The sequence below is a fragment of the Spermophilus citellus genome (genome assembly GCF_964194105.1).
Source record: "Spermophilus citellus genome assembly, chromosome: X".
NCBI classification, from domain to species: domain Eukaryota; kingdom Metazoa; phylum Chordata; class Mammalia; order Rodentia; family Sciuridae; genus Spermophilus; species Spermophilus citellus.
Genome location: NC_138190.1, coordinates 135,121,095 through 135,146,128, shown reverse-complemented (window position 1 = coordinate 135,146,128; position 25,034 = coordinate 135,121,095). Strand labels below are relative to the sequence as shown.

The 25,034-nt window shown below is 35.2% G+C and overlaps 1 protein-coding gene across 7 annotated transcripts in view; it reads left to right on the top strand.

Annotated features, from left to right (window-relative positions):
• The window catches only part of ATP11C (ATPase phospholipid transporting 11C (ATP11C blood group)), a 189,413-nt gene extending 166,105 nt beyond the window's left edge, over window positions 1-23,308 (top strand). For 2 of the 7 annotated variants that reach the window (XM_081277599.1, XM_081277600.1), the window contains exons 26-31: window positions 4,565-4,700; window positions 7,227-7,292; window positions 9,450-9,553; window positions 11,445-11,598; window positions 17,849-17,953; window positions 20,587-23,305. In XM_081277599.1, the coding sequence (XP_081133725.1) occupies window positions 4,565-4,700; window positions 7,227-7,292; window positions 9,450-9,553; window positions 11,445-11,598; window positions 17,849-17,950 (562 nt within the window). In that variant the 3' untranslated portion in view covers window positions 17,951-17,953; window positions 20,587-23,305. Of the gene's footprint in view, window positions 1-4,564; window positions 4,701-7,226; window positions 7,293-9,449; window positions 9,554-11,444; window positions 11,599-17,091; window positions 17,183-17,848; window positions 17,954-20,586 lie in introns of all 7 variants that reach the window. The other 5 variants (XR_014020068.1, XM_081277597.1, XM_081277595.1 and 2 more) reach the window with 5 other exon arrangements.
• Window positions 23,309-25,034: the final 1,726 nt, after the last annotated feature.

The following is a 25,034-nucleotide window of genomic DNA, read 5'->3' as shown; positions in this document are numbered from 1 at the left end:
TCATGGGATGTCTCTGCACTGTGTTATTTCCTTTGCTGTGCAGAAGTATTTTTATTTTGTTTCAATCTCATTTGTTTATTTTTGCTTTTGTTTCCTATGCTTTTTAGGTCTTGTACCAAAAAAAAAAAATTCCTCATCCTTTCCAAAGTCCTAAAACATTTACCCTATGGAGAATAATATTTTTTAATGAACTTCCCTGACCTTACCATTCACTTTCAATAGCTGTCAATTTATCAATAAGCCTATTCCACTAATAACCTTATCTATTCTATCCCAGGTTTATTTTGAAGCAAATATTATATAAAGATCATTTTAGTATGTATCTCATAAAGATAAGGACTTAAAATAACAATACCTTATCACTTAAATTTAAGCCCTTAATATCAAATATCTAGTCATTCAAATTTATTCAGTTGGCTCATTTTTTAACAATATTCTTATTTGAATCAGGTCCAAATAAGTTCCACACATTGCAATTGGTTAATATGCTTCTTGAATCTCTCTGAATCTGTAGGTTAACCTCATAATTTGTTGACAAAATCAGCTCATTTATGTTGTAAAGTTCTGCCAATCTAGAGTTTGCTGATTGCATCTTAACAGCATTGTTTAATTGTTCTGCTGATTCCTATATTTGTTGTAAATGGATGATTAGATCTAGAGGGGAATCCTAGAAACCTTGCTGAAGGTCTAGGGACTTATCTCATGGTGGAGCACATACCTAGCCTGCATGAGGTAGATCTCCAGTACCACAAAAGGAAAAAAGGAATCTTGACATATAGAGTTCAACTATCACACCCTCTGAAAATGAGGAACGTTGGCCCAGAAATGACTTTCCTAAGGACACAGGTATAACCAGAGGTAAAAATGAAGATCAAAATTCAGTCCTGATGACCAGCCCTTTGTTCTTTCCAACAGGCCAGAGGTTTTCAAACATTGTTTGAACTACAGTTGTTTTCAATCACTAGAGTGAAATCCAGTAGTGTACCCATTTCTGATTGAAGTAGGATTTGGATGCAGTGAAGAGAATCCCTCCCATTCAGTGCCACTCAGAACTCAGGCTAATAACCTGGGCTCAAATCCTGCCTCTGTCACTTACTGTGTGACCTTGTACGGGTTACTTACCCAGAATGTGTCTTAATTTTATCTTTAGTAAAACATGGGCAGCACTAGTAACAATGGGTTTGTGAGGATAAAATGAGTTACTACATATAAAAGATCTTTAAAAGCAGTAACACATAATCATTTTTCAGTTGGTATAGCTGTTAATCTCATTATTCTAATGCCTTCCTCCACATACTTTCTGGACTATGCAGAGTGTTTTTATAAATTAAAAATGTTGAGGGCTGGGGTTGTGGCTCAGTGGTAGAGCACTTGCCTCACACATGACAGATACTGGGTTTGATCTTCAGCACCACATAAAAATAAATAAATAAAGTTATTGTGTCCATCTACAACTAAAAATATATTTTAAAAAAATCTTGAGAGCCTGAAAAAAGCTGTTGGGTGCAAATATTATAAGGATTTCCGTGAAATTTTAATTATTGTATTGCAGCTATAAGTTATGAATTAGGCAAAAATGAAGATTATGGTATGCCTATTGCCCAGACCAAAGTGCAATTTTCCTTCCTAACTTTGTACTTGTAAGTAGTAAGTGCCTGCTTTGATCAAACAGTGCTCTCAACCTATCACTGGATTGTAGATTGTTCAGTTACTCTGATTATTCCTTTGTGAACATGAAGTACTGGTCTATGTGCATGTGATGCTCTTTTTAGTGAACCACTTAATTTTTATGGTAGTACTACATAGCATAGTATACATATCACCTTTGTAGATTTAGTGACTCAGGCATTTCCAAACACTTTGATGTGAAATAATACATAATTGGATATTTTCATATTAAGAGAAATTGTGAAAAGTAAACCATAAATTTTCTGTGAAAAGAACAGGTGTAATTTGTTTCTTCTGCAGCTTTCCAACATATTATGATATCCCTGCGGTTTTTCCCAGTGTTTGTAATGTAACTCCCACAGATGGTCTGTAAAGACAGAAACCATTTCCTGCTTTTGCCCTCTTTGCCTCAGTCAAGTTAGTGACTATGAAAAGCCACATTGGTTGGCAGTTAGTTGCTGGGAACTCCCTGCAAGGATCTTTAGGGAAGGTCCCTTCCCCATGGTTCCTGGTTGCCTTGGAAACATGACTACTGGCTGTGGGGAGAGCTTGTTTTTGTGAAGTGGCCACTTCTTTCTCCTGACATTTTTCTAGGGCAATAGCACCTGCAGAATTGCAGATTACTGTATGCACCTGGAAAATGTAATGGGTAAAAGTTGCATTATTTCACATTCTGACTTGTACTGAAAATAGCCCCTTCCACTTTTTTATTATTCTTGAAACAGGCTCTTGCTAAGTTGCTGAGGCTGGCCTTGAACTTGAGATTCTCCTGCCTCAGCCTCCTGAGTTGCTAGGATTATCAGGTGTGCACATGTGCACCCAGCTAGAATGTGTTTTGTTTGTTTGCTTGCTTGTTTTTTTTTTGTTTGTTTTTTTTTTTTTTTTTTTTTTTTTTTTCTGTATGTTTGGTACTAGAGATTGAACCCAAGGGCGCTTAACCACATCCCCAGACTTTTTTAAAATTTCATTTAGAGACAGGATCTCACTAAGTTGCTTGGGCCTTACTTGGTTGCTGAGGCTAACTTTGAACTCATGATCCTCTTTCCTTAGCATTCCAAGCTTCTGGGATTACAGTCATGCACCACCATGCCCGACTAGAATGTGCTATTTTCTTGACAGATTTAAACTTTGATCTGTTTACCTGCCATTTATAAAACATCATTATACAGCTTCAAACATGTTATTTTACTTGATGGAAAACTAAGATTTAAGGATTAAATTTCAAGGAAGAAAATTGATTAAAAGAAACATTTTAACAACTGTAGTTAAAAAGCTTAGTAACAGTTAAGATCATGACAGTATATATAGCTCTGTTTCTTACTGAGTGAACTTTGGCTTGCTCCTACTAATGATTCCCAGATTCTACTGCACATTAGAATTAATTTGGGAGGGCTAGGGATGTAGTTCAGTGGTAGAACATTTGCCTCGCATATACAAGGTCCTGGGTTTGATCCCCAGAGTTACCAAAAATAAAATAAAATAGAATTACTTTGAGAGCTTTAAAAATATCCTGGTGGTCAGGATCATGCCAATTAAATCAGAATGAAAGTTGGGCGCAGTGGTGCATGCTTGATAATCCCAGCCATTTGGTAGGTTGAGAGCACCAAGATTACAAATTCAAGGCCAGTCTGGGCAATTTAGTAAGACCCTGTCTCAAAATAAGAATAAAGCCAAGTATGATGGTACATGCCTATAATCCCAGTGACTCCAGGGGCTGAGGCAGAGGATCACAAGTTCAAGGCCATCCTGGCAATTTAGCAAGACCCTTTCTCAAAATAAAAGATAAAAAGGGCTGGGGATGTAGCTCAGCAGTGAAATCCTAGAGACAGGATTTCACTAAGATGCCCAGTACTGCAAAAATAAATAAATAAATAAATAAATAAATACTCATAATGAGAATGGGAGCCAGGCATCAGTGTTTATTTTCAAATGGACATGTATTTGTAATTATTTATGGGGTTATTATAATCCATATATATAAAATGTATAATGATCAAATCAGGTAATTAGCATTTCCCTCTCCTCAAATGTTATCATTTCTCTGTTCTGGGACCCTTCAGACTTTTCTCCTCTACTTATTGTGAAATAGCTAATTAATTGGGACTTAGTTACCATACTGTGTTGTGGACATAAGAATTACTTCTCCCCCTCTGTGTTTTTGAACCCGTTATCTACCCTCTCACTCTCCTCCTTCCCCCAACCTTTTCTATCCTCTCATGATCTCTACTATAGTTCTCATTCATTTGCCTTTCACAAATGAATGAGAATATGCAGTATTTTACTTTCAGTATCTTTTAAAGATCCCTAGGTGATTATAAGTTACATCAAAGTTTAGGAACCATTATGTTACACCTTTCTGAGGCTCCTTATTGTTTACAAATGGAAGTAATAACAATAATACCTATCTCACATAGCTTTTTTTTTATTAGTTGTTGATGGACCTTTATTTTATTTACTTATATTGGGTGCTGAGAATCAAACCCAGTGCCTTACACATGCTACGCAAGTGCTCTACCACTGAGCCACAACCCCAGCCCCCCTTTTTTTTTGTGGATAAAAATAGTTAATATGTATGTAAACATTTAACCCAGTTTTAGCATATAATAAATCATTAAATGTGAGGTAATTATTATTGATGATGTTATTGTTGTTGGCAGCCAGAAATTTAGAAGCACTTTGACAGTTTACTGTAGTGTTTAGTTGTCAGGCAGTGATTACATAAAGATCAACCTTCAGCTTAGTCTGGGTGTTTACCAAATTCTTTTAATCCATTGGGGTAGCTCTCTTCATTATAAAAGGATCAAATCCTGTGCCCACCTTTGGTGTTTCACTTCATCTTTAAACAAAAAACCTACAGAGATTGATTAACCTGTTTTTTTTCCCCATTTCTCAATAGGAAAATTTCTGGTAATGCTATGCTACAGTTGGTCCCCTTCTTGTATTGGACATTTCTGGCTGCCTTTGAAGGGACAGTGTTCTTCTTTGGGACTTACTTTCTTTTTCAGACTGCATCCCTAGAAGATAATGGAAAGGTAAAAAAGAAATGTCATTACATCTTTAAGTATTATAAGCATGGCTTTTCTTTTTTTCCTTAGGCATTGGTTCTGTCTTTATACTCTTGCTATAATCATTTTGAACACTATTTTTCTCAAAATACAATATTTATTTTCACAATGTCTTTAAAGTAATGGAAGTGTTACAATAAGAAATCACTTTTTGTACTAACTAGAGAGCTTATGTACAAACCCTCTAGAAGCTTAACTTGGCTATGATTTTTGTTAGGTAAACAGAGTTCTTAGAACTTCAGACTTTGGACCCCTGCACTTTGATATGAGAAAGGTTTTAAAACAAAGCCCCACTTGTGGCCTTCCCAGTTTGGATTTGAAGGAATAGCTGCAATATCTATGGAGTGTTGCACCAAGCAGTGAAGAGAGAGAATTCTTTTCTTTCCTTCTAATTGGGAGCCTAGTGTTCTCCCAGAAAGGCTACACTGGTCCTTCCAGTGCCTTCCTCACAAATGACTATATCAGTCAGCAGCTGCATTAGAATGATTTTGCCCTGGCTGTACTCTAGGAGAGAATTACTTGTGGGGGACAGAGGATGCCTTTTTCATGGCAGCTACAGAGTGGGAAACTGAGCATACTGCCTTGCATGCTGCTTTCACTATGTTCTTCTTTCCCATTTCTGGTATTCCTCTTTTATGGTCATTTTGTTGTTGTTGTTGTTGTAGTTGGACACAATACCTCTATTTTATTTATTTATTTTTATGTGGTGCTGAGGATAAAACCCAGCTCCTTGCATATGCTAGGCGAGAGCTCTACCACTGAACCACAACCCACAGCCCCTTTTGGTCATTCTTTATAATCATAATGCAAAGCAAAAGGTAAGGTTCAAAAATAATTTACAGAGTATAATAACTGTGTCTGGAACCTACACAATTAACATCTATTACAAAAGTGATGGACTCAGTGAATTTGTATCATACTTTGAAATTAGGCAAATCCTCTCTAGTTTAGACTAGCAGAAATCAATTTAGTATGAATCCATGAAAATTATTAATTCTAAAGTAATTGTTGGGGAAATGCAGATCTGCTTTAGAGTAGATACATGTAGCCCTTGCCAAGGAAAGTGTCCTGCTAAATCTTAGTAAAGTTACATCAGCTTTCCAAGTAAACTTTGCCCGTCAATAAGAGCAAATCAGTTTTGTGATTTCTCAGGTCCCTTCAGCTTTACGACTGATTCTGTGACTTTCACTTTTCTTTGGCACATAATTTACATATAGATGACTACTGCTTAAGAAGAATTTACTCCCACTGGACACAGTGGTACATGCCTATAATCCCAGTGGCTTGGGAGGCTAAGGCAGGAGGATCGAAACCAGCCTCAGCAACTTAGTGAGACCCTGTCTCGTTTTTAGAACAAATAATAATACAAAGGGCTAGGTATGTAGCTCAGTAGTAAGCACCCCTGAGTTCATCCCCAGTATTCTCCCCTCACCCCCACCAAAAAAAGAATTTGCTCTAAATTAGGCACATACTTTCCACTCTCCAGGCCTGTTGACATGATTCATTTGCCCAGAAAATTTTCTGAGCAGTGACACAAGAAGCATCAACTCAGCCTCTTTCTGATTCATTATCCATTTTGAGTTCACAAAGTCCAATGTAATACGGTTTTACTGTATATGTTACCATCCTTCTAAGTGTTTGTTAAGATTACAATAATGGTAAGAACTGCTATCAGCAACTAAGCATTAACATCCATGTATGATTTGATTGAATCCATTTTTTGCTTCGATTAACTTTAAGGTTTTGTTTTTATTTTTTTAAAAACCTTTTACATCTCATTTTCTGTTTTAATGTTATGCATTCAGATCTTGACAGCATTTGGTAAGCATATGTGCCATTCATTGCCATCGTTTGGATTTATACGTGGTATTTGCTTTTCTTTAATGTGCATATGCTGACAGCTGTAGTATTTATAGCCAAAAAATTACTAATTTAAAAAAAAATATGAGTCCATTTGTCTGCAAATTATTGCTAATGTGAGAACTTTAGTGATATTATAAGAAAGGCCAATATCAAACTCTTTAGAGATAAGAAAGGCTGATATCAAACTCTTTAGAGATATAAGTCATCTAAATGACTTGTTTTGATGGATATTACTGTTAATGGAATAGGTTTGTTCTCCCTCCCTCCCTCTCCCCCCCCCTCCCTCCCTCCCCCCCCTTCCCCTCCCTCCCCCCCCTTCCCCTCCCTCCCTCTCTCCCTCTCTCTCTCTCTCTCTCTCTCTCTCGTCTTTATCAAACCAGTGAGTTCCATGTTTCATGCTGCATGGAATAATGGAAATAAACAGCCACAGGTGTGTTATCACCTGTTCATGAAAATTTAGGGCACAAGAAAATCCAGCATTGTGACTTGATCTTATTGATGAGTTGTTTTCTTAAACAAAATTCATATAAAAATCTGTGTCAGATACATGCAGGATTAAAGTTGACTTTTTTAATTTTTTAAAACAGGCTTGTATATTTATGGTAAATATAATTATTTAATGTTTTTCAGGTATACGGAAACTGGACTTTTGGGACTATTGTCTTTACAGTCTTAGTATTCACTGTAACTCTGAAGGTTAGATTTTTATTTATTCAAGTACATTGAGACCATTTTGTAATAAGGTCTGGTCTAATTCTAATATTATTTTTGTTTCCTGATCTTTATTTTTGTTGCTGCTTGTTATTCAGCCTTTTGAATGCTTACTAAAAAATACATGATGCTGAGGATTTGGGCATTTCTATATATTTGTCATCCATTTTTCTAGTGTATTATCTATCCTCTATATTTTATTTTATGTTGAAAATCTGTTTCTTAATTGCTGTTTTTAAGACATTATGATTAGTGGCATATAAACAGGCTGTGATTTTCTGAGTGTATGTGTGTATATTTTTATGTTAAGTATTTGAGACTTTTGTTTAAGAGCCCCTGGCCTAAGAAGAATTTGAATATTTAAAACACTTAAATAGGTGTCCATAAGCATGGTATGTATAAAAAGGGTTTGGTAGTAAAGACATTTTACAAAACGTATTCACCATTGAAATTTATCCATGTTAGTGATAAAAGTGCATAAGTACATATAGCGGATAGCAGATAAGATTACATATCAGAAGGTTAATTTTGGCAAAATCATTGGTATTTACATGCAACCATGAAGCTTGTGGGTAGGAACTCTCTTATAGTTGAACACTTAATTAAGTTATTTTGATCATTCTAATAATAAACACCTTATATAGGGTCCAAGAACAAATACCTTAAAGTGAACATGTCCAGTGGTCAGAACCAATATCGAGAAGTATAATTGTCATAGGACCTCTCTAGTCATTTTGTCTAAATTTTTATCCTGGTTCATTTTTCATACCCAATATAGCTAACATGTTTACATTGCTTATCACTTCTTTCAGATTGTTGACTTTAAAAGGAAATGTTAAAATTTATCTCAGTTTGGCTGCTTAATAGCTTTGTGTCCTTGGACAAGTAACTTCACTACTGTGCTTCAGTGTCCTCTTCTGTAAAATGGAGTCAAAAGTAGCACCTTCCTTTCTTAGGAGTCAGCTAATAAATGCATTTAAAGCATTTAGAATGACATCTGGCACATTGAGTGTGCTCATTTTAACAAATATTGGTTGTTATTTGTTGTTATGCTTCTCAGGATCATGATTTTAAATCTACCCCCCCCCACCTTGAATATGGCCTCAGGGCTTCCCAGCACCCTTCATAGTTAAAGTCAACCTTACTGCAGCATCTTTCATGTGTAACTCAAAAGATATCCCTTTCCTCTTCCTTTGGATGAATACTATTGTGACATTCTCTCTAGCAGTGTGAAACGGTAGGAATTCAAGATGAGACTGCCTTAACAATGTTATCAACATCCTGAGTACAAAGGAGAAACAGTAACAGGGATGAGGGCCATGGTGTCACAGCAAGTAACAAAGTGGAAACACCACCTCCTCTACAAGAAATAAATGCTCTGGATATATGAACCAGAAGTTTTAAGCAAGCAGACCAGAACATACTTTGTTTTTAGATCATATTTGAAAACCTTAGATACTACAATCTGAAAACAATCATTCCTCACAAAAACATGAAGAACTTAAAATCCAAAGCAACTGAACATTCTGTTAATTTAATGGAATAGGTACAGGTTTTACAATTGGAAAGGCATGCAATATAATCAGGCCCATGATCCATTGCTACATGATGTAAAATGCATACAGCTAGTTGTCTTTACATTTAATGACAACTCTGTTGTTTGAGCTTTCACGACTCCTTATATAATATGTCTCCCCTTCCTAGCAGCCCCTTCCCACTCCTGTTGCTTTATAGCATACCTGTCTCTACCAACTAGGCCTCCTTTTCTCATTAATTTCCCTTACCACTGCTACCTGAAGACTTGGGGCTCCAGCTTCCTGGATACTACCATTACTTTATTTCTCACCCATTGCACAATTCTGAGGCATCTGCAGCCCCACACCTACTAGCTATATGACTTGACCCACACCTCTGTGCTCACAGTGTAGAATTGAGAGGTGTTAGTATAGTGTTCAACTGTCTCACCTTAGTTCTTTGAAAGGCTTGCATTCTATTCTTTTAGTTTAACTTTCTCTTGAATCTCTAGCCAAAGCTAGATTTTGTCATAGCTGTCATATTGTGTGCAGGTTATCAGATATCATTGTTTATTGCCTGGTATAATTTGTACTCATCATAAAAATCCCTTGTGCTCCATCTTTTCAGCTCGCCTTGGATACTCGATTCTGGACATGGATAAATCACTTTGTGATTTGGGGTTCTTTAGCCTTTTATGTATTTTTCTCATTCTTCTGGGGAGGAATTATTTGGTAAGCACTATACAACTGTGAGTAGTATATAAATAACTATATGTATATTATGTAAACATTATACTTTTATTAAAGTTTTGATTATATATGATAGCAAGTCTTTAATATTAATGGAATAGAGGTATAATTTGTAATGCTACTAATTTCAGGTAAAATTTCAAATACAAGTCTATGGAGTACATAGTCACTCAAAAAGGACTTCCCTTTGGTAGCCCCTGTCCAAATCTCTGAAGTGAAACTAATTTCTACCAAGACCTCCCATGTGATCTCCAGTAGAAATCCTCTGAATTTTCTGCCTGATAATTTGGCCTTATATACTGTTAATCCATCTGGACCCTATTTTCTCTTTAAAGTGTATAGTTGTCCCTCAGTATCTGTGGAGGTTTGGTTCCAGGATCTCCCTGTGTATACAAAAATCCTCAGATGCTCAAGTCCCTTATATATTTAAAATAGCACAGTATTTGCATATAACCTATTTATCTCTTCCTATATACTTTATATCATCTCTAGATGACTTATAGTACCTAATTCTGTGAAAATGCTATGTAAATAGTTGTTAGACTTTATGGTTTAGGGAATGACAGGAAAAAGTCTGCATATGTTCAGTATAGACAAACATTACTTTTCAGATATTTTTGATCCAAAGTTGTTTGAAGCCAGATTCAGAACCCATAGATATGAGTGCTGACTGTATACCTGTCATTCATGTCACAACATATGTGCTCAAGGGTATTCCACTTAATACTCAGTTTTATCTTAATCATCATCTCACTATTTTGGGACTCTACAGCTTAGCCTCAGAATTCATTTATTTCATCCTAGTTCAGAAGGTGTGTTTATTCAGAATCCATTTTGTGCTTAAGTACTCTATAGGACAGAGATAAATAGAGTGTATCCTACCTCAGATGAGTCCAGTGATAGACCCATAACTTGTGATAAGGGGAGGGATAAGGAATGAAAATAAGTTGTATTTATATCTCCATTCCTTACTCCCCAAGGCCCATATTTTGTTTTTTAAATATCAAATTTGTTTCCATTAATCAATGGCTTCTTCTGATAAGGATGCCAGCAACAAGGAACAAAGCTGGAGTAAGTAATGGGATGAGATTCCAAGATTACATATTTTGACGGCTTTGTGCAAAATCTTATATACATATAAAACATTTTTATCACAGAGATGTGAAGACTATGTTTATATTCCTTGAGGATTAATTAAACTCTGTTTTGAAAAGCTTTTCTTATAAAAGCCTTAAGAAATGAAAATATGAACAACCAGGCTGGGGATGTGGCTCAAGCGGTAGCGCGCTCGCCTGGCATGCGTGCGGCCCGGGTTCGATCCTCAGCACCACATACCAACAAAGATGTTGTGTCCGCTGAGAACTAAAAAATAAATATTAAAAATTCTCTCTCTCTCTCTCTCTCTCTCTCTCTCTCTCTCTCTCTCCTCTCTCACTCTCTTAAAAAAATGTCTTTTTTAGAGCACTAAATGAGGAACATAAATGCATTCTCATATTAATAAGACAGCTGAGGAAATAAAATGCCTGTTAGGATAAAAATTAACCATCATTTCTCTTGAATATTTTTGAAGCTTAAGCATTTTCTAATGCACATAAATATTCACCAGTTGGCAGCTTTATAGTTGATTGCCTGATTGTTTTCAAGTCAGATGAATTTTATTATTTTTCCCCTTTGATTCTCATTCCTTTTCTTTCCAAACATTTGGTAAATGAAATATGTTTACCACTTTGGGGACATTCTAGAGAAATTTCTTTTATTAATGTGTATAAGGAAGATATCTTTTAAATACAAAAAGACAGTTTCAATTAAACTTCTGTTTTCACTTGACAGGAACTCATTTGTGTTTCCATTATGTATTTTCTTTCCACTCCAGGCCTTTTCTCAAACAACAGAGAATGTATTTCGTATTTGCTCAAATGCTATCTTCTGTATCCACATGGCTGGCCATAATTCTTCTAATATTTATCAGCCTTTTCCCTGAGATTCTCCTGATAGTATTAAAGAATGTAAAAAGAAGAAGTGCCAGGGTAAGAACTGTTTAAAATTTAACCTAATTTTTGGAAGGGGCTTCAATATCTGCCATGAACTAAAAACTATTTAGAGAATTGCATTAGTTACAGCATGTTAAACCCCTCCTTGCAGGTTCATCACTTAATTTCCTCTTCTGCATAAAAAGTATAGTAAAAACTTCGTTATCCAATGCAGGTGGTAAGTAGATTCCTTAATAGTGTTCTATGTGACCTTTAGCAATCCATATGGAGTATCTGATATGCTCCATATGGAATTTAAAAAGGAAAACATGGTTTCATTTTTATTTATCCCAGAATTTTCCCACCAGGAATTTCCACACCAACATTTCAGCTTTAACTTTAGAAATTTCCCTGTGGGTTGTTTGCAGACTTTTTAAGTTGATAATCCCAATTTGTCTCTTTTAAACCTTTCCCCTTCCTTTAATTATAGTGCTGCTTAATCTCTGTGTTGCTTCTAGCCCTGTCTTTCCAGCAGTATACTGAAACCAAAGAAAATTCCCTGGATATGGTTTCTATATCCTTATCCTTCCAAACACACTTATAAAAATTCAAGATTGTTTTATGAGTGTGTTTTTTTTTTCCTATTAAATTGCAAATTTCCTATTGGGGATGAGAAATTATTTTCTTCTGTCACATTATCTGATATCTTTTGAACATTTTTTTTAAAAAGCCCTTAAGGTGAAAAGGATAGATTAGCCTAGCAAATAAATCCTCTGGTAGATTTTGACCAAATATGTCATATTTCTGCCAATGCTAGCTTTGCTATAATAAAACCCTGTTTCTGTTATGTTGACATCACCTAGGTCTTATAGCTCCTCAACACAGTATTTTCAGGAAATATTCTAAGGTATAACTACCTAAGGTATTTGATCAAATTTGCCAACCAGGCCACGAAACTGATAGATCATGGAGCATTATTGTTGTTGTTGATAGAATCAAGTGGTTGACATTAGGTAGATATGAAGATCTAAAATTAATACAGTGGGAAAATCTTTTAGCAGTACAAAAGAGGAACTTCATGTAACAAGTCAGTGTCAGCCCCAATTAAAAGGGAACTGTCAGTGGCGTAATCTACACTGATTCTATTTAAGGCCAGTCTGTATAGTTAGGTGATCAGAATTGCCCTGAACTCTCTCATTTTGTATGCCTTATAGGTTGAAACTGGACACAGTAATGTTAGTCTATATAAGACTATGTTAGTTCACTCTTTAATCCTTCTAGTAGCCCTCTAGCTAACTCCCTCCAGCCTGGCTTTTAGTTTTAGGATGGAAAAGTGGTTTTCTCATTATCTGATTATACCTTAATATCAGTTGAACAGGTCAATACAACAGGTTCCTCCCAGACTGGTGTAAGTGGCAATTTGCATGAAGCCAAATAAAAAATGCAGTAATGGTTTAGTGCCTATTTGTATAATGAAGAATTTATAAAGGAGGATCTCTGAGTTGCTCTTTCATTATCCTTGTTTGATAATATACTTTTGGGGGTACTTCTAGAAGTTTTTCTTATTTGGGATAATGGACCTATGTTAAATAATGGCTCACATCCAGCTTCATGTTCTAAAAAGATGGTACAAAATCTCTGAAATCAAAAATTTTTAACATATCATCTTATCCTCTTACTTAGGTCTTCTTTTTTAAAAAATTAGACACTGGCTGGAGGTGATATCTATATAGGCCATTGGAGGGATGCTACTAAGAAATCACAGATAAAGACTTAGAGCAGTTTCTTTCCATGCAAACAGCAGATTCCAAACTTCTGTTGAAAGTATGAAATTCTGGGACTGCTGCAGCCCTTTTTATTTAGCAGCATACAATGTTGCCAAGGATTTAAGATCAAATTTACCATGGGTTATATCCATGATCGGAGGAATTCTAGTATCTGTGCTATAGCTTGGCATGCTAATGTGTTAGAAGAACCAGGAAATTTTCATTCATTCATTCATTCATTCATTCATTCACTCATTCATATGCTCACTGAACGAATCAACATTTGTTGAACCACCTACTGATGAACATCTCTCTTTATATCCTATGTCTGAAAGGCTAAATGGTTTTTCAGACTCTGTGGGATTTTGAGAGTTGTGTATGAGGCAAAATAGTTGTGGGCACTCAGCAGTGCTGCCTCTTTTTTCATGAGAAAATGCAAGAGCATTGTATTGCCTATGAATGCATAAAGGCCAACTGAATCATGGCAGCCACAGAGATTCTGATAAGTCACATCTGTTTGCATAATGCCCTGTTTGACCATATCAAAAAAGGAGAGGCCAACTTCTAAATAAAGGAAAATGGGTATCTTACTTTCCCTGAAATGTATTAGTCTTTATGCTTAGTGATCAAGAGTCTAACATTTTTGAGGGGCTTCCTACTTTGTTCAGTATTCCTTGCTAAGGCATTGGCTCCATTTTAAAGGGAGGCAAATGATTCTCTTATACTGGTTCTTCTTCATATCCTGATAGGCTCTGTAATGGGATTTGTGTCCTTTTCTAGAGTAGAAGGTAGCCCTGACTTCAATCATTAGGCATCCTGGGTAAACATCCAGAAATGCTTATGGAAATTGGGGTACCAAAGCTATCCACATGTGGCTCTTGGCAGTGCTTTAAAAACGGGACTTAGAAATGGATAGTGAAAATGTCTCTGTGGCATTTGAGAAAGAGGCTAAGCCATTTATAACAATTATAGAATAAGCCTTATGTTGAATTCCATTCAATTCAGCATACATTGCCTGAGGGCCCACTGTGAGTTAGCTCCTGTAGTAGATGCTTGTAATTCTGGAATGAATCAAACAAGGCTGTCACTCTAGTCAAGTTATAAAGGACATTCTTATTGAACTCTTTTCAGGAAGCAGGTATGAAATAGAATAGGAGAATCAATTATATGACTTTTTATAACAAAACTTGAGTTATTCAAGTTTTGAAGCCTCCATAAAAAAATGGCAGCCTCCAGCACTTTCAAGATCTGTCATGATGTTTGCATTATAAAGAATTATATCTTTGGGCTGAGGATGTGGCTCAAGCGGTAATGCACTCGCCTGGCATGCACGGGGCAATGGGTTCGATCCTCAGCACCACATAAAAATAAAATATAAAGATGTTGTGTCCACCGAAAACTGAAAAATAAATATTTTTTTTAAAAGAATTATATCTTCAAAAGTAGCTAACCCAAGGATTATAGTTCAGGACATAACCTTCAGCTGAAGTTTCAGCAGTGAGGTTAATTTTTGTCCCAAAATCCCATTTTTAAGAACCATAGAGCTTTAGCATATAAAGTGACAAAGCTGCATAACCGTACTGCTACTGACAGTGTATGATGGAACTACCTTTGAGCTTTGAACAGTGAAACAGCAAGATAACACTTCAAAGGTAGTTTAAAGTTAAGGATTTTTGGTATTTCACAAAGTTGTTCTATCTAAGTAACCATAGTCATTGCCTATCTGTAAATTATTGAAATACATGTGGACCTTCTAGCCAGTATCACTTGATATTTCCTCACGTCCTTATTTAATGTGTTCTCATATAAACCACTACAGCCAGAAGAAAGAGTATTGACTTTGCCTGCCAAACATGGGAAGAATGGTCAAATGGGAATGGATCTAGGAACATAACCATGCCTAACATGGGACGTCTGCACAAATAGGAAGAAATATTTCATTGTGTAGTGAGCTCTTTCTGAGTAGAACACAGGAAAACAAGAATGTCAGCTTTCTGAACAAAATTCCCCAAGAAAGCACTTTGGAAATATTGGAGACTACAATTTATCATTTTAATAATAATGGTAATAATGAAATTGAATCCTAATGTCATGGCTGTTAAGATGGGCCTTTATCCATTGGCCTCTTTGACATGCTGCTAATTGAGCTGGTGTGAAAGGTCTCTAGAAGACTGCAAAGAAATGTGGAAATTTCATACTTTTTCAGCTCATTATCTCCTGTCATCCTTATCGCACCCTACTACCAGTTGCTTTAGATACTCTTTTCATGCTTTCTACTGCTTCCTGTACTTTCATAGTTCCTTTTTCCTCTTATAAATTAACCTTAACACCTAATATATTAAACTCCTAAAATTCTGCATCACAGAATACTTTTTTTAAATTGAGAAACAGGGAAAAGATGGTTTATTGCTTTGCTAGCAAAGGAGAAAAGCAGGGGACTTCTATCTCAAAGGCTGTGATTTTCCAGAATACTTTTATCTTTCATGGTTGGATACAAGTTTTTAAGCACACCAAGTGTGCTTAAGTTTCGATCTTAAATAGACTTATACGTGTTAAACACATTGATGGGGGACTTGGTATCATGTTAGTTTCACTGCAAGGTTTTTGCCCACAACTGCAAGGTTTTTGCCCACAACTGCAAGGTTTTTGCCCACAAAATAGAATATAAAAGAAATTAAAATTTTTTTCTTGGAACCCAAAAATGTTTTTTTCTCTAGTTTTATCAGTTGGTGATTTGCATGTTACTGATATATGACTACCTTTCTTTGTTTAAGGTAAAATATGGACAGGAAAAAGTGTAATTGTGTCAAAACAGAGTAAATGGAAGCATTTGTCTTTAAAATTTTTCTCATTAGATTCTGTCTGATACATATTTTACTTGAGCTGGTATCTTTTCCTAAACCTATTTTCCTTAGTCACTAAGAAGATATTATGGATAATCTTGATCAGTACAGTTGTTCAACTTATCCTCATAGCTGACCACTCATCTTCTGTTTTGTTTGGGCAAAGCCAAAACCAAGTCTGTATATTTCCTTATAATTTCAGAAACAAAATTAGAAGGAAAAAAATAACCTATTAGATTTTTCTAGATAGTTTATTAATTTTGAACTTCTGGGTTTTGACGGAAACATCTCACCTAGGTAAAATTTAACCTACCTTTCTAAAGAGATCTCTGTAAGGAAAAATGGGGAAAACAATAAAATTATGTTAAAACAAAGGAAGTTCAAGGCAGTTGAGATGATGGTATCACCAAATGTTTTCCCATTATGTTAGTTGTGGTGAGGTTTTTGACTTGCAGCTGTCCAAGGGCAATCAGTCCATTCATAATGTATCTGTGCAGTTGGATAGGGGTGAGAGTAACTTCAAGGTAGATTGATAATTGAGGATGGACCCTGGACATAGCTCTGTGACCAATGAACTTTGAACAAATGTAGGGTAGTGAATTATGATTAAAGATAAGATAAGCCTTATTTTAATGAGAAACATTTTAGAATATTTTATTTAAAATAATGCCTTCTCATTAACAAAATAATTTAAAATTGGTACATAGATAAATAGTGGCTGGCACATATAATAGATTAATCTTAACTCTAACTCTACTTTTACTTCAGGAAGTAACGTCTTCAAAACTAACATGTCATTTCTGCTTCCAATTCTCAAGGTTTCTTTTAAAATGTCTTACATCTAAGAAAATATTTACTTTTCTTTTCTTTTTTTTCCCTTGGTTTCTGCATTTCTCTCTTTTCTACTGCAATTTTCCACCTTTTGTGCAATTGTGAACAAGGTAACGAAACGCCTCCCTTCCTCAGGAACATCTACTATCTTCATGCTTTCTCAAACTTCCAGCAATCACAGTTTCTCTTGGAGTGAATAAGGTGATTTCCTTTCTTAATGTACCAACTTGCTTGCATTCTCATTTGCCTGACATCATTTTCTGATTCTTTATGAAAAATTACTTCTCATGACTCATTTTTATATCTTCTATTGATACTCGGTATTTTGTCATTTTTTAAAATCATTTGTTCACCTTCCAAATTGTCTCACTAAAGAGGAAGTAATCTTCAAAAGCTTTGACTATAATCTACAGTTTCATTGATCCAGGGTATACAGTAGTAGCCATAGCATGTAGAAGCCAGTATTTTCACCAGGACAGGAATGTTTTGCACAAATTTCTCTTTGACATACAGCACCAGCACAACTCTCAGAGGTGTTCACCAAAAGGATGGTAAGGTTTACTAATCAAACCATATTGACTCATCTTACCATATAACCTACCAGTACCATTTCAAAAACCCAAGTTTGCCACATACTACTAATGTCTATTTACTTCTTCCACAAGAAACAATGAGTTGAAGACTTTCTTAGGCCTTTAAATGTATTCATTTGAATGTTACTCATTTGCTACATAGTGTAATTAATCATTTGTACCTTTGGCCACACGAGTGTAGTCTATAGGAAATGATTTTTTCTTTTACATTTTTATCACAAGGTAGGTTAACCAATCTTCACATGCTTTAAGTATCTTTGCCTCACTATTACAGAGAAATCTGAGCTGTAGAAGGGCATCTGACTCATTATCCACCAGACCTTCAGTCAGACCTCTTCTTTTACGAACATTCTCAGACGAATCTAATATATTGTAACAGGTACCTAGTGTGAAACAAGTGGGCTGGCTTTAAAGAAACAGATTAACAGCATTATAAAGAAAAAATGAAAATATCACTCTCTAAATTGTCTCTGCTGTTGGTGTGGTGAACTTTATACTATTCTTTGCAAAAATATAAAGATGCATTACTTGGAATATAGGAAATATATATTTTAAATTTGCTAAACCCCCTAAGAAAATTTTAGACATATTTCAAAACTGAATTAGTGATACAATATATTCAATTTGTAAGTGGAAAGTTGTCATGGTTCTTCCATCATGTGAAAATGCTTATTGATAATCATTATGAAATATAATTCTGATTTATAAAGACAATTTTGAAAATTGAAAATAAATATTCCAAAATTGCATCTGTATAATATAAAGTCAGTTTAGCATTGCATGTTTTTCTCGGAATTTTGTAAAAATAATCAAATGTGTTTGTACCTTCATGTGCTGTGTCTGTGTGTTTGCAGGTATACACTTAATGTCCTTGTAACTGTCTGATCCCCCAAAACATGTTAATGAATCAGTCTACTCTAATCATAACTTTTTTAATGTCAAGTTTTATTCAAGCTAAATGTTTCAACTCTCAGAGGTAAAATCTTTCCTAGCCATTCAGGGGGATGCATGCCTAATGATATAAAATGCCTCACAGTTCATATTTCCAAAAATGTGTAAATTTATTTTATACCATATTATTTAATTGACCCCAAAATATATATTTGGGGGGAATTGAAATACCATAGGATGAGCCCTTGAAGTCAGAGTGATTTCTTTATGTGCACTCTACATTTCCCACTGCAGGGGTTTTGGCACCCACATCTTTAGAGGTCTTTTATCCATCTATGGGAATTTAGAGTAATTCATGAACGAGGCTTACAATATCAGATTGGAAACAACTCTGTACAGCTTACAGCAGGGCCATCTTTCACACACAAAAAAAAATTAATGATCATCATGAATAAGATTCTGGGTCAGTTCACTTTGAGGCTAATGATTGAGTCTACTTCAGATGCCCATTTTTTTCCATCAGCTATCAAATCTCCCTCCCTCTGAAAAAGAATGAAAATTAAACTAATGGATTGAATCAATTGGTTCTTTTACCTCCTGCAGTTCACCACAGTCTGCATCTGCAGTGTTATTTTGGAAGTGGACTCCTTTTGCTGTGTTCATCATCTTTTTACCCATTTTGTGATGACTTACGTGTGTGTTTCCCCTCAGTGATGAATTGTTTCTCAGTAACGTTCAAAGTCTTTGACCCCTTTGTTCCAGATTACTTTGTCCTAAACTGTAAGATGCATTTTAGCTGTACTGTTTCCAGTTAATTTTGTATCCCCCTGGATTGCTTTCTTTAGTTTTGTCTATGGTTGGGGCACTAGGCTGAGTAGCAGACACTGCTACAGCTTTTGGCTTCTCCAGGGCCTTAACTCCTACAATGGCTAACAGAACCAAGGAAAGTTTTTTTTTTTTTTAATAATTGTTTTAATTTTAATGTAGTTATTTCTTCCAGGAATAGATTTTCATGTAACATTATTTCTCCTCCAAGTAAAATATTTGGCTGATAAAAAGCCACTGAGTTGGTTTGTAAGGGAACCAGCTGACTCATTTGATATTCTCTCAATGTGAATGGCAACCTTATTTTAGTTAGAGTCACCATGACCCTGCAGAGCTGCCTGAATACCGAGTAGTGGTTCTGAAGTACGTGGAACATAAATAGAAATGAAAGATATTCTATTCTAATGGATTTGTAATGTCCATGTCAAGAATGATATCCCAAAATGGGAAGAAATAGCATTTTCCTTAAGACCTTCACTACTCAGGTTGAAAAAGCTTGAGTTTGAGTGGAAAATCAAAGTTAGGTATATGACTTCTACTTCTCAATATACCTGAAATACATTCAGTGATCAGTTTGTCCATTATACTCCATTCTAATTATAGAATTTTATGATGTATAAAGCACAGAATAGAATCTGCAGATTCCTTACAGAAATTTCTTTGGTTCATTTTCTAAAAAGATGATACATAAGAAAAGTAGAAGAGTCAATTGACTGATAGCCCATGATCTACCAAAATGGAAAATAACTTAAGTAGTTTGGAGGGGGGGGGGAAGCATGTTTCCTTCAGTAAAGGAAGAAATTTTTCTCGGAACTCTCCTAAAACTGAATATATCTTCAGAGTTCCTGTCAAAATTCACACATCCAAAAAAAAGTAACCCATTCATTCATTCAACATTTCCTGAGCATCTGCTATGTGCCAAACATTGTACTGGATGCTAGAGATAAAAAGATAAATAAAATGTACCTGTTTTCAAGAAGCTTCCAGCCTACAGGAAGGGATCAAAGTATGTTAAAACTCTGCTGTAGTGTTATTAGGAGAAACCTGGAGCAATCCAAAAGCAAAAAGCAAGCCTGAATCTACTCAGCTGACAAATGAAGACAGGGTTAAAATCTGGTAATTGTGCCACTGTTTTTTTTTTCCCCTGCATGTGAATAAAACTTGACAGTTTGTTGAGACAGTTGCTTTACTTGCATAACAAAATTTACTATGTGATTTATTTTTGAAAATACTAAACAGATGGTTTTATATAATTATTAAAATACATCTTTTAACTGTATATTTTAAATTTTTCAGAATCCGAATCTTGAACTGCCTATGTTATTGTCCTACAAGCATATTGACAGTGATTACAGCTAAAAAAAGAAAACATGAAGAAACCACCAAAAAAGTTATCATCTCAGGATACTCGATATGCAACAAAAACTAAACCACTGTCTTATGTCTTAGGGTTCAGAATAAATGTCCATTAAAATACCAAATTACTCTCCTAAGCATTTATAGTTATTATAATTAGCCATTATGGCCAAAGTTCTAAGTTAAGAATTATATGAAGTTGAAAGTATTCTTTACTTAAAATTCTGGCTTTAGTTAGAATAATCTTAACTACCAAATGGGTGCTCTTTTAACCCATTGACTTTGTGAATGGATTTAAATACAATAGTATAAAGTAGAAGTCATGCAATGGGAATGAATAGATTTTACTAAAATACAGTATTACATTTTTTGCTTGGCAGAAGACATAGGCTGTTTGGATCACATTTCTCATTCCTGCTGAATGATCATCTTAAATTATTTTTTTCAAACAAAAGGAATACTTGAATACTGAAGGACTAGATGGTATCGATGCATCAGATGGAAGAGTTCATCTTTTCTGTTCACCCACATGCTAATTGTGTCTTAGTAGAATATCTTTGCCCAAAAATACCTTGAACACTTGTGTGGGAAGTGTTGACTCTGGTTGTTATTGTGAGAACAGAAAAAAATGTTTGTTTTTGTTTTTCTGAATTAAGTACCACTTACGGGTGTAAGGCTACTAGACTTGAAAATAAAGCATAAAACATTTCAGTCATTTAGTAGTCCCTCAAAATAGGGAATAAACAGATTTTTTCCAATGTTAATTTTACTGGAAACTGAGGCAAAGTGGATAAGATCATTTTTATACAAAAATAAAGCCATTCTAAACATTAGCCTTTTATCATTTTATGTAAAGAGACTAGAAAGAACAACTTATTTTAAACGGTTTTTTATTTCAAAGAGGTTGCAGTCATGCATATAATGCAGCACCTTTTTCTTTGAACTTGCCAATTTGGGGAAGAGGAAACATCCATCCTAAGCTGGTTCTGCCTGTAGAGCTATGACTCTGTGTCTCTCTCATAGCTAATTTGACCAGTGCAAGTGGTATAATTCTAAACTGTTAAATTGATCTTGGTTAGGGACTCAACTTGCTGGACTTAGAAGACTTTAGGCTCCTAATGATTTCACTTAAAACTAAATATGAAATGTCTTTATTCAGTGGTAAAATCAGACACATTTTGGATATAAATGGTCTCAGATTTGACTGCTAAATTAAAATGGTCTTTTAAAATATTTTCATATCAATTTCTACCTTTTTCTTTCTGGCATGCCTGTACTATTATTAATGTGTAGATTGTACCTTGATTTGGAAAAGTACTGGATTCAATCTCTACCAATATCTTTACATAGTCCATATGGCACATATATTTTGTGTTAATGTTTAGGTGTAGTTTTCTTCCACATATATTTTGTGTTAATGTTTAGGTGTATTTTTTTTTAATTCTAGAAAGGACATAATTTTAATTATCAGAAACCATTTCATCATTACTTATCCCTTTTATTATTTAATTTGTTTTCCTCTGTCAGTATTCTTTTTGAGTATTTTGTTAGATATCATTCACAACTGCCTAAGTGTGCTGTTTTCTGGTAGCCTGTATTAGAGGTGATGTGCTAAAGACAAAGTCTTTAAATTCTTTGCCTATCCCAAAGAGCTAAAATGTTTAACCCAGGAAAGCTTTTGATTTCTTGTTCTTGTTCTTGTTCTTGTTGTTTTTATAGTTGTTGCTGTGTTGTTTTTCAGAAGAACTGTAGGGACTGTGAATACAAATAAGAGAGCCAAAGTAGGCTTGTATAATGCCAGAACCATTAAAAAGTTGGCATAGTTAGAATATTCAGCATAGTTGAAATAAAATTGGTTGCATGTAAAATGTGTTGCTGCCAACAAGAAAGAGTAAAGGAGATTTAGAGTCATGTTTCAGCTACACATTACACTGAGCATTACAGGTCAAATTTAGAATGGCAATGATGTATAAGATCGTGGCCTAGACCCTTGAGAAGGACCTGGCTTTTTTTTTTTTTTTTGAAAGGTATTTTTATTAATGAGCTATAAAATGGCTAGTGTGAAGTTAACAGATGAAATAATTTGGAATAATCCATCTAGTATTCCTACAATCTGACCACCCTATTTTGTGACAGAAGGGGAGGAAATATAATAACAGGACCACATATTTATAATTTGAATAATCTTGAGCTATCAAAATGTCCTGATCATTTTCACAACTGTTGTACACTGTTTGAGGCTGTTTCCTATTAAACTGAAACTATTCATTCCATATCTATCACATATACACCAGCAACAGTATAAATGTAAGCCTAAAATTTGCAAAATTCATAATCTAGTGATGAAATTTTTAATAACAGGCAGCATATAAATGTTCAGATTTTATGCAAATGTTGACAAAAATCATTTTTCAGCTTGCAAAGTGGAACTGCAATATTACATTTTTCACATAAGCAATTTTTTACATCTATGTTGCTTTCTAAAATGAATGTGATGCCATCTTTTATCAATGCAACTTGCCTTTTTCATTACAGAATTTTTCTTTGGTGTAATCAATAAACTTTGGTATGATAAGATTGATATTTTAGTGTCTTTTTTGGAAAGGTCTCAGTTTGACATCAAAATAATATGGAAACAACTTGGTGATGGGAAATAAGTTTTCTCTTTTCACATAGTTCACAAGGCTGACCATTTCTACATAATTTCAGTTGGCATTTTGTGGTAACAACTAATTTGGAGAGGATAAGATATTCATGGAAGTTTTTAAAAAACCATTTCTTATCATTGCATAAATAAAAGTCCAGCCAGGAGGCTGGAAGTGTCCCTCAATGGTAGAGTATATGCTTAGCTTGGGGGAGGCACTGGGTTTTATCCCTAGTACCAAAACTTTTTTAAAAATCCAGTCAGGAAATGGATTAAATCAAATTCCATGCATAGATGATTATGTCTAAATGAACCCAACAATTATATACAACTTTAATGCACTCATGAAAGGGGTAAATGTGCAGTCTGATCAGGAAATAAATATTGATAAGGGAATGACTCTACTGTGTGCATATCAGTGTGCTTGATGCTGCTGGTGCATCAGAAGTAGTGTGATGTATGGTCTGTCTCCAACCTATTGAAACTATTTGATTCTTAAATAGCCAGAAATAGACTTTATTTTTTAAAAGTATATATAGGGCTGGGGCTGTAGCTCAGTGACAGAGCGCTTGCCTTGCATGTGTGAGGCACTGGGTTTGATCCTTGGCACCACATAAAAAATAAACAAATGAAATAAAGGCATGCTGTCCATCTACAACTACAAAATTGTTTTTTTTAAAAGTACGCATATATACTTTTCCCACTCTCCTTACATTGCTTAATCTGTACCCAAGGCCTCATGAATGTACCTTTTCTTGAAAAACCCTGCTGTCCTTGACTGCCAAGTTGTAACAATGATGCTGATTGCATTTTTATACTTCAGTCTCTGCATTTTGTTAAATTTTAATCCTGTTTGTCTTTGAGCTCTATTTACTGCATCTTTTTCCTCTTCCTTTCTTCTTTCTCTTTCTCCTCCACCTCTTCCCCCCTCCCCCTTCCCCCATTCCCTCCTGCTTCTCCTCCTCCAGCTCCTCCTCCTCCTATATTCAGAGGCAAAGCCTGAATTAAAGCTTCAGGTTGCCACTTAGACCCATTCTCCTATCCATACAAATGGTATCTTGAGGGGTAAGAATCAAATGAGGTAAAGGATCAAAATTGCTTTGTAAAATGTCATTTGCTACTCAGATGGAAGCATTGTTATTTTTTTAATTAATTTATTTATTTTTATGTGGTGCTGAGTATTGAACCCAGAGCCCTGAACATGCTAGGCAAGCACTCTACCCCTGAGCCTCAACCCCAGCCTTGCATTGTTATTTTTATGTTGAGGGATTTTGTTGTTGTTGCTTTGACTTTTTAATGAACAGTTGTCTTTTACCAAATGTTCACAGATGTGTTTTACATGCTTTCTAGCTTCTTGGAATCTGTTCAGGCTTCCTTCCCTCCCCCCCATCCAGCATTGTAGGCAGTTCCCTCTCTGCCTCCCTGCTGTGTCTGCCCAGGATTGGCCAATACAATGGATGTTGTGAGGGTCTGAGTGGTTTGGCCCCTTCAACAAGAAGCATATGGAAAGGTTAAGGGCTGAGGTTATCACTATGGTTATTCAGTGAATGCATCTATGGGTGAAGTGCTAAAAGCATGCTAATGAGGACTGGAGTTCTAGGAATAGTTGTCAGAAAAAAGGGGGGGGTTAATTATTTTGTAACTTTTTAAAAATTAATTGAATACATTTTGCCCGGCATCTGATGTGCAAAGGAAAGTGCTGAAGAAATGTTAGCTAAGATTATTCACTCTGTGCCAGGAATTA